This window comes from Centruroides sculpturatus, unplaced genomic scaffold (assembly GCF_000671375.1).
Source record: "Centruroides sculpturatus isolate CEXI.00-Female unplaced genomic scaffold, Cexi_2.0 scaffold1376, whole genome shotgun sequence".
Lineage (NCBI taxonomy): Eukaryota > Metazoa > Arthropoda > Arachnida > Scorpiones > Buthidae > Centruroides > Centruroides sculpturatus.
The window spans coordinates 62,858-75,531 of NW_019385822.1; the positions used below are offsets into that span (position 1 = coordinate 62,858).

The following is a 12,674-nucleotide window of genomic DNA, read 5'->3' on the forward strand; positions in this document are numbered from 1 at the left end:
GGGGGAGGCCTTATATTTAGCAATTCAGCAAAACCTCTGCTAGGTCTTATTTTCGGGGAAACATGGTATGTATGCGAACAAGAGTTTTCGCTTATGAATTTAAACAAGTGCAAAACACGGAACAGGTTAACCAACGAGAATTTGGAAAATCTGCTGGTTGTTTCAACATCTGCCATTACGCTAGACATCAAGAAGATTGCCGCCAGCATCCAATCTCAGCCATCGCATTAATCACTTGGAGGTCCGGCCCCCAGTCAGTAAACTTAATCCTAATTTGGCCCTTCTTCAGAAAAGGTTGTGCATCCCTGATTGATGCAAGGAAATCTGTTGATTAAACATGTGGATTTTCTCCAGACTAAACATGTGTAGTGCTATGCTACTATGTGTATATATTTTTGTTATATAGTGCTATGCTAATGTGTGTATATAATTTTGTTTGGTTTTATATTTTATTATGCAAATTTTTTCCATTATTTTGCATCGGGTTTTTATACTTTTGTTTGGTACTTCACGCTGTAATTCCGTTTTGCTTCCTGATGTCACCCTTTCTGTGGTGGTTCGAATAGAACCTGCTAATTGGTCAGGAAGGGAGTCACATGCAGAAAATGTACTTCCAGTGAGTGGGAGCTATAAAAAGCAGGTGTCTTCACATGTTCAGACCTTTTTATTTCACTGGATTCCTGTTTGGACAAAAAAGAAAGGAAGTGGATTACAAATGACTGTTGAGATCGTCTATGGAGAAGAGACAGTTTTATTAGAATGAAGAATCCAAGTCCATCTTCGTGAAATCACCACATATTAGTTCGGGATATGTGCATCATGCCTGAGAACCTCCAAGAGATATCAGTAAGACTATTATTTTGTCGTTAAAGAATTTAGTGGACACGTTTTTGACCACCTCTTTGGTCAATGGACTATTATAAATGGTTAATGTTGAGATGTCATGCAAGAGCATGAGTATTTGTCATCTTGTATGTATTTGTAATTACAGTCGACCCCCCTATAAGATAGAGATACGTTCCATTCTCTAGGAATCCGCTTTCTTACGAATCCTTCCAATCACAACCCGACACGTGTCAAGTTTACGGACTACGGCTGTTTGAAAGATTTTCTTCCATAAAATTAATCGATTCTAGACTAATCCGACTCAACATTTCCAAAATACGTATATATTTTTTGGGAATAATCCGTATAAACTACGCTATAAACAAAAAATTGTAGGATTACTTACCGAGTGTCACCATTCGACATTGCCATTGCTCAACATTGTTTTCGTCGCGGAACAGCTCAGCAAAGAGCGGCCGATTTCTAACAACTTATTTTTCTGTGAAAACTTCGTAGAACTTCGGAGACATCATTAATATAAATAATTTTAATCGCCGTTGAATAAGAAATGTTTCTTTCACAAGAAATGTATAAAATTACAGTACTGTATTAGACTTACGGTACCTAATTTACATACTGACAGACGATAGTTAGCGTAAAAATCTCCGTAGCGTGGCGCCACGCTAGACGGCGGAAATTATATATTTAATTATAACAAAGTTACAATAAGTTAATATATAATTATATATACAGTACCTAATTTATATATAATTAATATATAATTATATGTACAGTACCTAATTTATATATAATTTATATAATACTGTCCAGACGATAGAAATCTCTCCGTAGCGTGGCGCTACGGACGGCGGGAAAGTAGTTCGGCTTCCCGATGACGTTTGAGGTGTTTATAGGGAACTTTTACTATTTTTTACGGATACCGGTAGCAATTTTTTCGTAGTTTTATAGGAATCGTAACTTTAGGGACCGTAATTATAGGGGGGTCGACTGTATCTATTTCGTGAAATTGTAATGTTATTTGGATTAGCTTGTTCTCTTTGTTGTATAATTGTACCACTCGATTGCAACGATATATGTGAGAGAGAATGGATACATTTAACGGTCGGGGAATCTAATAAACTGAGCGTTCTTGTGTTAATTATAAAGGGAAGGTTGTAAGATCTTCATTTCATTACCAATTCTATACTGACTCTGTATATTTCAGTATACCAGAAACACTACACATGGCAGTTATGAGTGTTCACAACACCATTCATGTAAAAATGGACTTCATTGGTTCATAGAATTTGTCATGGCCATGAATTGTCAAATCATGACAAATGATTTCCATGAGCATAATCACCGGGAAGCAATTCATGACTATGTAATATCCCATAGGGGTAAAACTGCAATATTTGTCATAAAATTTTCTGTACTGTAGGGTTAGGGTGACCATACATTGAAAATATGAAAATGGGAGACTAAAAGATTTTTGGGAAAAATAATAGTTATAATAAGAAAATACCATTTTGTGGCTAATTTTTATTGAACATTATTTTAAATAATTATGTAATTTATTCATTTATTTTCAAGACAAAATATATATCACCACCACCTGCCTTGAAAATGCCAAAATACAGTAGAGCATCAATTATCTGAATACTGATCAACTGAAACATCAGTTAACCCAAAAGCGTTCCAATCGGCAAATTCAAATTTCCACTAGTGCTGTGGCACTGCAATATTTGGCTATGTTTTGGGCTACTTCGATATTATTTTTGTTTGTGTGCATGTTTTAGCTGGCAGCATGGTGCAACCATATTGTATCATTAAAAATTATTTCTTTATTTTGCACAAACAAAATAAATATATTGAAAATATATTTTAAAAAAAAAATTATATTTCAGAAGTTAATCTAGTATCAAAAACGTTCCAATTCAGCAAGACACATATAGAGAGGATATTTAATTAAGGACACGCCAGTATTTGAACAAGGCTTTTTTCCCCCATCATGAGTGGTGTGTTTTGCTTCAGCTCATCGGAGAATATAGCCCAAGCAGCTGACATCTCCAGATAAACCCAAGAAAAAGAAAGAGTTTTGTTTGTTTTGTGTGGTGTTTTTCTGAGGACTGTGTTGGGACATATGTTGTGCTGAATTGGAATGTTTTCGATACTAGATTAACTTCCAAAATATAATTTATTTTTCAATATATTTATTTTGTTTGTGCAAAATAAAAAAGTAATTTTTAACGATACAATAGCCATTTATTATTTTTTAAAAATTTTTATTAGGCTTAACATTGACAAAAATTCAACGTGAAGCGACATGCAACAGAGAAAAATTTCAACATGGGATAGGTTAATATATTTTTTCATACATTATCAGTTATCTGAACAACTCCAGTCCCGAATTGTTTAAGATAATTGATGCTCTATTCTATCTGAAATTCGTCTAAGTCTAATACAGTGATTCTCAACCACTGTGCCGTGGCACTTTAGTTTGCCACGAGATTTTTGAAGTGTGCCACCACTGCAAATACCCATACATAAATGAAGTCAGACAAGTAGTTCAATCAGTTCAAACTTCCTAGGGTGCATTTGGAAATTTAACCGGTAACTGCTGGTAGTTACCAAGTCATTTAGAAAACGTGACCTAAATAACCAACTGTGTTTAAAAATCACTGTTATAAGATCACTGGTTGTATTGCAGTACTTACCAAAGTAACCGTGCTGCCAAATTTTTTAATTATTAAAAGTGTACCACAATGAAAAAAAGATTGAGAATCACTGGTATAATATCTGAAAGTATGATTCTAATAAACAACTAAAATGCAGTAAATTTTACTGTTTTGAACTGGTGATCACAATAAACATACTTATTGTGTTTTAGTTTACTTTTATATTCTCGTGGGTAGGGGTGGATCTAGGATTTTTGGGGCCTAGGGCTTATTGAAGTCCAGTGGGCCCCATTTTTTGTTAATACAAATAATACTATAAATTATCATTATTACTATATTATTAATATTAGCTATTTCTTACTGTACAATAAGTGCTCATTATTAATGAAGAAGTGTTAAAAATTTATGATGATAATTCAATTTTTGTGGGCCCTTGACAATTGGTGGCCCAGGGCTTAAGCCCTATTATTCCCTATGTAGATCTGCCCCTGCTCATGGATATAAGTAATAAAGCTAAGATAAACTATAACAATAAAAGTTTTAATACAGTAATACATGGTGTTGTAGCATACTGTTTAAAGTACACTGTCATCAATAGAAATTTTCATAAAATGGTTTGAGGTTATAGAGGCATAATTGTCTTTGTGCAGTTTTCACAGCTGATTTCATGAAAACACAAGTCACTCAAACTATCATACCAAATTGTGCAAAATATACCACTTGTATTTCTTTATTTTATATTTGTCACAAAACATTGTCAGGACAACAGAACAAAATGAAGAAAAATAGGACATCTTATCTATATATATAAAAATGAATGTATGTCTGTGTGTGTGTCCTATGTCCTTCATGCATTACCACACTGTTTATCTGATTGCCGTGAAACTTTGGGAAGTTGTTTAATATACTCTGGCGAAGGTTTGTGGCATAGTACGATTGCCATAAAATTTTGGAAAGTTTTTTTAATTTTTTAATACACTCCCGCGAAGTACATTTATCCTACGATAGATGGCGCGCGTTTACACGAGCATTCGCGCACAGTGTGTTAGATCGATTTCAAATTGTGAAGACCATTTCCCCCTTTCAAAAAATATCTCTATATATGCATTTGTTATTTACGATATTTGTAATAATTTTTGTTTAATCACTTTATTTCAACTTTTTTTTGCTAATTATGTATTCGCTCGAGCTTCGTTAAAACCTTAACTGTACCCCGAACAACAACCGAAGTTGTAGGAAGAAATTCGCGTATTTTACCGATCTAGGTATCCCCCCTTTTCCAAATTTTAATATCGACTCAAAATAATTTAAAAAGACAAATTACAATAAAACGGTTTATTATCCAACTATCAGATATTTCAAAACATGCCAATGAAGAAAGGAAGAAGCGATTAAATATTCAAAATTATAAAGGATTAAAAAATATATATAAAAATGGGGAATATCGGACTTCTGACAATCGCAGCGAGTGTGTGGGCTAAATTCAAAGAATCCGTGCTTCTCGCATAGACAACTGTATGTGGCTGGCTCACGCGTCGAAAAACCTTCCGATTTATTTGTGTACACACCAGAGGGAAAAACAAAAAATATCGTGTATCCACTAACACTCCAATAAATAAATAGAATTGAAACGACACTTTGAAATGTTTTCCCGATAAAAATGAATAATAATAATAAGTTTCAATAAAAATAATAAAATGTAAATTGAATTTTATCATAACGAGTTTGCTTGAATTTCGTTTCTTCTGAGATCGCAGCAATGCGCAACGGGTAAGCTAGTCACCTATATAGGACATGTCCAATTGCCATGATATTACATACACAAAACAGCTGCCATATGCTGCTCCACTAAGACAGTTGCATCTTTTTCCATTTTTTTGTATATGTTTCAATTTCCCAATATAAAGAATGCATATGGCACTCATAGATTATAATATGGTAGGAGATGCATGTTGCTGGGGGATTGGAGTTCTACTCCAATAAGAGTTCTCTCTTATTATAAGAAGTAAGGAGTAGAACTCTCTTATTGGAGTTCTACTCCAATAAGAGAGATAGAAGGAAATAGACAAGCAGAAGGAAATAAAAAAGAATAGCAGAGATTGCTGAAATGCATGGACTACTAAAAACTTAGTTTCTCTGCTTGTTTTCCATTTTATATACTAACTTGAAGATGAATTGATAGAACTCCAATAAAAGATATTCAACAGCAACATGCATCTCCTACCATATTATTATAACATATGAGCACCATCTGCATTCTTTATATTGGGAAATTGAAACATACAAAAATTGCTTACAGATATAAACCTGATACATTCAAACTGCTTAGGAATGAGAAAGATCAAGTGGACATAGAAAGAGCATTGGGAGTATATAAAATTCCATTCAAGGATAACAGGTTTAATAGAGACCTTGTATACATTGGGTCTACAAGAAGATCTCTCAAACAACACATCCCTGAACACAAAACAGATATCAAAAAGAAGAAAAAAAAACCACTGCCTTTGTTGATATATGCCAGTGAGAACGTGATTACACCAGAACTACAACAGGCTACCATAATATGACAAACCTGTCATATAAACAAACTTAGGAATTTGGAGGCATTGGAGATTTTTAAAGCCAACTGCAAGAGCTTTCTATCAATTTTAAAGATGAAAAACACATAGCTTACCATGCGTTTGTGATTTATGACCTGACACATTATAACAAACAATGCAGACACACATGTTTAGATAACAAAGAAAATATTCAAAATTTGAATAGGTCAGAGTTAAATGCATTCCAAAATAGAACACCACCAGCACCAGAAGGAATCATTTTTTCAAAAAGATCTACCTGAGGAAGGTCCTAGACATGGACTGAAAATGTTAGTAATGTGACAACTTTCAAAACTACATGCAAAGTACAAGGTTGGTATATTTCCTTCATTTATATTTATATGCAATAAATATAGTTTTGATTTTTTTTTAATATTATGGCATAGTTTCATCCGAGGTTTATTTTTACTCCCAGGTTTGTTGATTCAATGTTCTGAAAGATCACTGATGGGATTACGACTATTTACAAGATAATTATATTGATAAAAAAATGGTTCCTTACTTATGGGAGAAAAGTTGAAACCTTCTATCACAGGGGTCGGCAATCTTTTGAGTCGGAAGAGCCAAAATTACAATTTACAAAATTTCAAAGTTTTTAAAGAGCCACAAAATTTTTTCTTGCCAACAATAAATAGTACTTGCATAAATAAAGTTTTTTGATAAAACAAACTAATCTATTTATTGATAAGAAAAAATATCTATTTATTCATATATAAGTAGTGTTTTTCACAACAAATTAGATAATAGAAACATCCGATGACGGCGTCATTCGAGAGCTTCCGACGGACTGACGACGCATGTCATGGGGGAGGGGGTGCGGTGAAAAGCGAGTACAAGTGGCTGAGAGATAGAATCAGTACCTAATCCTTGTTAATCAATTCAAAACGATTTTTAAATGTTTTTTTTAATAAAATAAATAATATTTGCGTATGGAACTAAAGAGCCGCAGCTTCACATCCAAAGAGCCGCAGGTTGCTGACCCCTGTTCTATCATCATAAGTTGCTAAATCAAGGGTTGCTATAAAACAAGTTTACTACATCAAAATTTAAAACTAGTTTCTACATTGAAAAAAGATTTATGAAAATTTTATACTTTCTTATTTTTTTATAAATAAATTAGAAAATATAGGATGGAAACTCAATTATTCAAAACAGTTTTCAGAAAGAAGGGAAGGGAAAACAGAACATGTAGTGTTGTACATATCACAGAGTACACAGAAAATACACACTGTAGAGATCAAACTCTCCATGTAACTGGAAATAGTAACATCATCTGTCAGTTGCAACAGTGCAAAACTAGGTCATGAACATAATATTACATTAAATTTTGAGTTCATTACTTTTTCTTCAAATACAGTAATTGCATTATGGTATTGAAACATTAAAATGCACAGTGCATAATATAACCAAAACACAAACAAGTTGCAGGATTATCTGTAATTTCATTTATCTAAAAGACCCTTGGTCTCATTCGGATAATTGAGTTTCCACTGTATTTTTCTTATTGAAAACTGACTTAATATATACTTACTCTTTCCAGCAATCAGGATTAGTTAAATCAGCTTCCACTAATTCTAATGGATATCGAGCATCAGGACAAAGTTCTTGTAAAGGTTTCACTTTTTGTTCATTTTGCAAACTTCTGACAGTCCCTCTAACACGATATTCCTCTTCCAGTAGTAATTTAATAATATGTGCAGCAATATAACCTGAGGCACCAGTGACTAGGACCACTATTGAAAATAAGAATTAATTTATTGTAAAAATTACATTTTATCATTTAAATTTTTCATAAACTTCTAGATAAAATTAAACAAATTCTGTATGATAAATTTCAGTGAAATGAACCAGTTTAATATAAAGTAACAAATTTACATTTTATATTTAAACTTTTTGTATCCTGACCAGGGCTTGTGGCTCTGGCAAAGTCCACAGATAGAATAGGTGGGAGGAAAAGCATTATTAGTAAGGCCTTTTCAACTCTATGTTTTCTGAGATGTATTGTGAAGTTTCTTTGTGTAAAATAAATTCAAGCCTTCTACTCGTGTGACAAATAGATTACATTCCTCATCTATTGCAATGAAAATGGAAAAAATAGAAATGTATAGAGTAAAATTAATGACCAATGCCTGAAAGCCAGGAATGCAAAAGCATTATTTCAGCATGAAAATACACAATAGAAAATAAAGCATAATATTTCTTAATTTTTATTAAATTTTGTTAAATATACAGTGTAGTGAACAAAACTAACTTGTAAGATTATTTTGTGTGTTCAAGTTTAAATTTGTATTTTGAATTTTATGTTCAAATGTAAAATTTAAATATCTGAATATTCCATTTTTGTAATGGTTTATAATTAAATTTTAAACCTAAAGATTACCTATGTTAATGGGTTAAATGCATTCATTCATTAAATAAAATTTTTTCTCAACTAGCATTAGGTGATGGAGTAAGATAATTAATTAGTGAAAAGAAAAAACAATTAAAAGTTTAGTGTTTACATGATACACTTTAAAGTTCTGGCAGTAAACAGCTTTAGCAGCATACATTTATATTTTCAGCTTATTTTAAACAGCCATCATCAGGTGAACTGAACCACAAATTAGAACAACTTATGTGTCTTTCCTGATACATTCCATATAAATTGTTCTAATTTGTGGTTCAGTTCACCTGATCATGGTGGTTAAAAATGACTAATATTAATAGCATGCACTAATGTTTTCAAAGTATTTATTGATGGAAGTTTAAGATCTGTTGATACAATTTGTAACAAATTCAAATTTTATGGTACTTTTAATTGTTTACAGTTATTTAATCCATATATATATAAAACTAATATTGCTTGTGTAAAGTATTATTAAAATTGCAACATGAATATGAACAAAATACAGGGTTGAATCACCAAGCTGATTGCCTTGGTGATCCAACCCTGGGAATAGAGGTCCTTTAGAGGAACAGAGTCCCTAATATAGAAATGCAGTAGCATTTTCAGTTGAATATTTCTACATTTAAATGATTGTCAATAAAATAAATAGAAGCTATATTGATATCACTGCTTGTCCCAAAACAAACTAAAGTTCTCAATATTGCTTTAAAAGAATTGATACATATTTGGTAAATAAAAATAGATCCCTAGCACCATACTATCATCAATACTAAAATGTTTACTTCAGGAAGCCAAATCTTTAATTGAAAAATGAGAAATGGTTTGTCCTGGTCCAGGACAAAAATGTTTATTTTTCAATTAAAAATTTTGACTTCCCGAAGTAAGCATTTTAGTATTGGTAATAGATCTATATTATACATATTGTCTCAAACTCTTAGAACAAAAGGCGTATTAAGTATCAAGATTGAATACAATATTTTTTCTGTAGATTTTTTCCCCTTTTTTGCACTGACATGTTCATAAGTTTCCAATTTTCCTTGTTGGATGATGCATACTGGCATTTTGGTTTAATCAATTTTTAAGCTAGAACTTTTGGATGTATTTGAATTTTTGTTTTTTACATTTTTTATGCCAAGTTAAGATCTTTATTTCTTTAAAAATGTTTCTTTATTTTTAAAAATCAATTCTAAGATTGATTTTTAAAAATTAATATTTATTTGTCTCAAATAGAAATGCATCTTACATTTTCAATCCAAAACAAATCAGCAGCCATTGTAAACATACTAGTATTAGTACATAACACATCATGTAGACATTTTCAGCTAAACTGCCTAATGATTAATCTGTTCAAATAAGTTTTGCTAGTTACAAGCATTTAAAAATATATATCTTCAAAACATTATGAAGCAAAAAGAAAAGTCACCAAAGTTTCAAATGCATGATGAACTCAGGATATTTTTCTTCCAAATTATAATTAGAAGTTCAGACTATTTACAAAAATTAATTTTTGAGTCTATCAATTCTTCCTTTTCACACACCATAGAAGTACACCTTTTGCATTTGTTTGAAGAAATCACTTCATTAAAAACAATTAACAATAGGTAAAAATTACATTATAGGCGTCAGAACCTAAAATGAAAGGCTGACGTCTGATCATTTTTAATAATGTAATTTTTACCTATTGTTAATTGTTTTTAATGAAGTGATTTCTTCAAACAAATGTAAAAGGTGTACTTCTATGGTGTGTGAAAAGGAAGAATTGATAGACTCAAAAATCACCAAAGTTTATTGTTTGCATAGAAGAGTGTGAAAATAACAAAAAATATCTAATTCTTGACATTTGTATTGCTTTTTACATTTGTTGTTTAATAAAATTTATTTTAAAGATTTTGTTTTTCTTGTAAAAAAGATCTTAAAATTTAGTTTAAAAAATATTGGTATTTTAAAATCAAAGAAATAAAGTATTAGTTCTTCACAGATTAAAATTTGTGTATTATGAATTACACAATTATCCATATAGTATCTAATTGTGTTTTAAGTAGTAAATAAGTTGATTTATGATGATGTAAATTAATAATTTTAATTACACATAAATGTAATATAATAATAAATTATAAAATATAACAACTAACAGAGTTAAGAATATATGAATGAAACTCCAAGAACACATATTCAAAAGAAAACCAGAGCAAGGCAAATAAATTTCAAAATGTTTTCAATACAAAAGCATTGAGACAAATTGAAAAGTTTATAATTATAAGTTGAAAAGAAAAAAAATAATTTTGCTTTATTCTTTAGTACTTATATAATGAATACAATTCAATATGAAATGAAAAATTACGCACACGGAACCAATTTATGGTGTGATAACATAGAAAAATCAAAAAATAAACGTTTGATATTTTTCGATGTTATCACACCGTAAATTGGTTCCGTGTGCATAATTTTTTAAGTTGGTGTGGTGAGTAGTTATTCATTATATATGATCAACTTTAAACATCATATTTCTTTTTATAAAGATATTAAAATTACAATGAAAGATCTAAATAGAAAGTAATCTAATATATCCATGTCTTGCAAGTTCAGCTTAATTAATTGAATGAGGATAATCCCAAGAAAATTTTCTATATTTTGTTTTTAATTTTAACATTTCTTAGTGTTCATCTGAATTTTTTTTTATAGCAAAATCAGCACAGTAAACATTTATTTGAATTTGATTTTTAGACATCTAAATGCTATTAATATAGAATTATTGATATCAAAACAGTATAAATATTAAATTATTCAGAAAGTTAGTAATTTGAAGTTTGAAAAGAAAATTTTTATTTAATCTTCAAATTTATTGCATTTTGTCTCTTACAAATGATTCATGTGCATTATATGCAGATTTCCAGATTGTTCCAGATTACATAAAATTCCAAATCCTACACTATCAAAAATTGCATATATATAACACTAAAATTTTTCAGGGTTTGTGTAAAAATTCAATATGTTAAGTCAAATTTTACATTTAAGAATGTATCAATATAAGTTATGGTTAAGGTACAGTGGAACCCTGATTAATGACCAAACCGATTAAACAACTTTTATTTTGCAAAAATTTTGTCTTGGATAACAGACGAAATCCAGATAATAAATGTAACGGTTTTTTGTGTCAAATTTTAGTTGCTGTTAGGCAGGCATGAGTTAAACATTGCTTTCCCAAATGTATGTGCTAAACTTCTTTTTTCAGTTTTGTGATTTATATATTTAATCAATATGGCATCCAAGAAAGAGAAAAGTGATATTGGCAATAGAAAACAATGCGCTATTGCATTTGAGAAAAGTTTTGATTAGATCAATTTCTTGTTCCTTACCAAAAGAGACCTCGACTCAAAGAATCTCCTGTTAGTGCTACCTGTTATTTTTTTGGAGGGGGATTTCCCTTCTAAGCATTAAGCTCCATATATCTCCACTCCTCTGCCACAAACTACAACAAACGAAGGTATGTACAATGCTATTTTATTAAATAAAGTTTACATGTTTGTTGTTGTAATGATAGATACTACGTTTTCTTACATTTTCATGAAAAAACTTACTGTATTTTACAAATAAAATCACAAAAATTTTGGAGGCTAGAATGAATAAATTGTATTTGCATTAATTTCTATGGGAAAAATTGCTTCGGTTAATGAACAGACTCGTGGAATGGATTAAGTTTGTTAACCGGGGTTCCACTGTAATTCTGTTGTCTATTTACAGAATTCAACTGCAATTCTTTAATTTTTACAAAATCATTTAATTGTCATCAGAAATAATTATGTAGAAAAATGGATATAGCACAACAAAACAAAAAGTGTGTTCTGACGTGATCAGAATTTTAACAAACATATTACAACCAAGGTATAAACACTAATGCAAACCGTCCAAAGTGAAATCAAAATACATAGAAGAAAAATATATAATATATTTGGTTCCTTCAAATGAAACAGACTGTATTAGCAACATTGATATTGAGGGAGAGTAGGACACCTACACACGAGAACCTTATATCTTAGTAATGTTACAGTCAAAACCCGTTTTTAGTTAGAATGTGTTTTAACTAGTTGAAACTAGTTTATACTGAATGTCTTTGTTAAAACCCGTTTTGTCTAGTTGAAACTAGTTTATGCTGAATGTCTTTGTTAAAACCCGTTTTGTCTAGTT

General features: G+C 30.8%; 1 protein-coding gene across 1 annotated transcript in view; it reads right to left on the reverse strand.

Annotated features, from left to right (window-relative positions):
- LOC111642345 (putative uncharacterized oxidoreductase YDR541C) overlaps positions 1 to 12,674 on the reverse strand; it is a 55,099-nt gene that overhangs the window by 31,219 nt on the left and 11,206 nt on the right. The window contains exon 2 of the mRNA XM_023388680.1: positions 7,635 to 7,836. Within this exon, the coding sequence (XP_023244448.1) occupies positions 7,635 to 7,836 (202 nt within the window). The remainder of the gene's footprint in view (positions 1 to 7,634; positions 7,837 to 12,674) is intronic.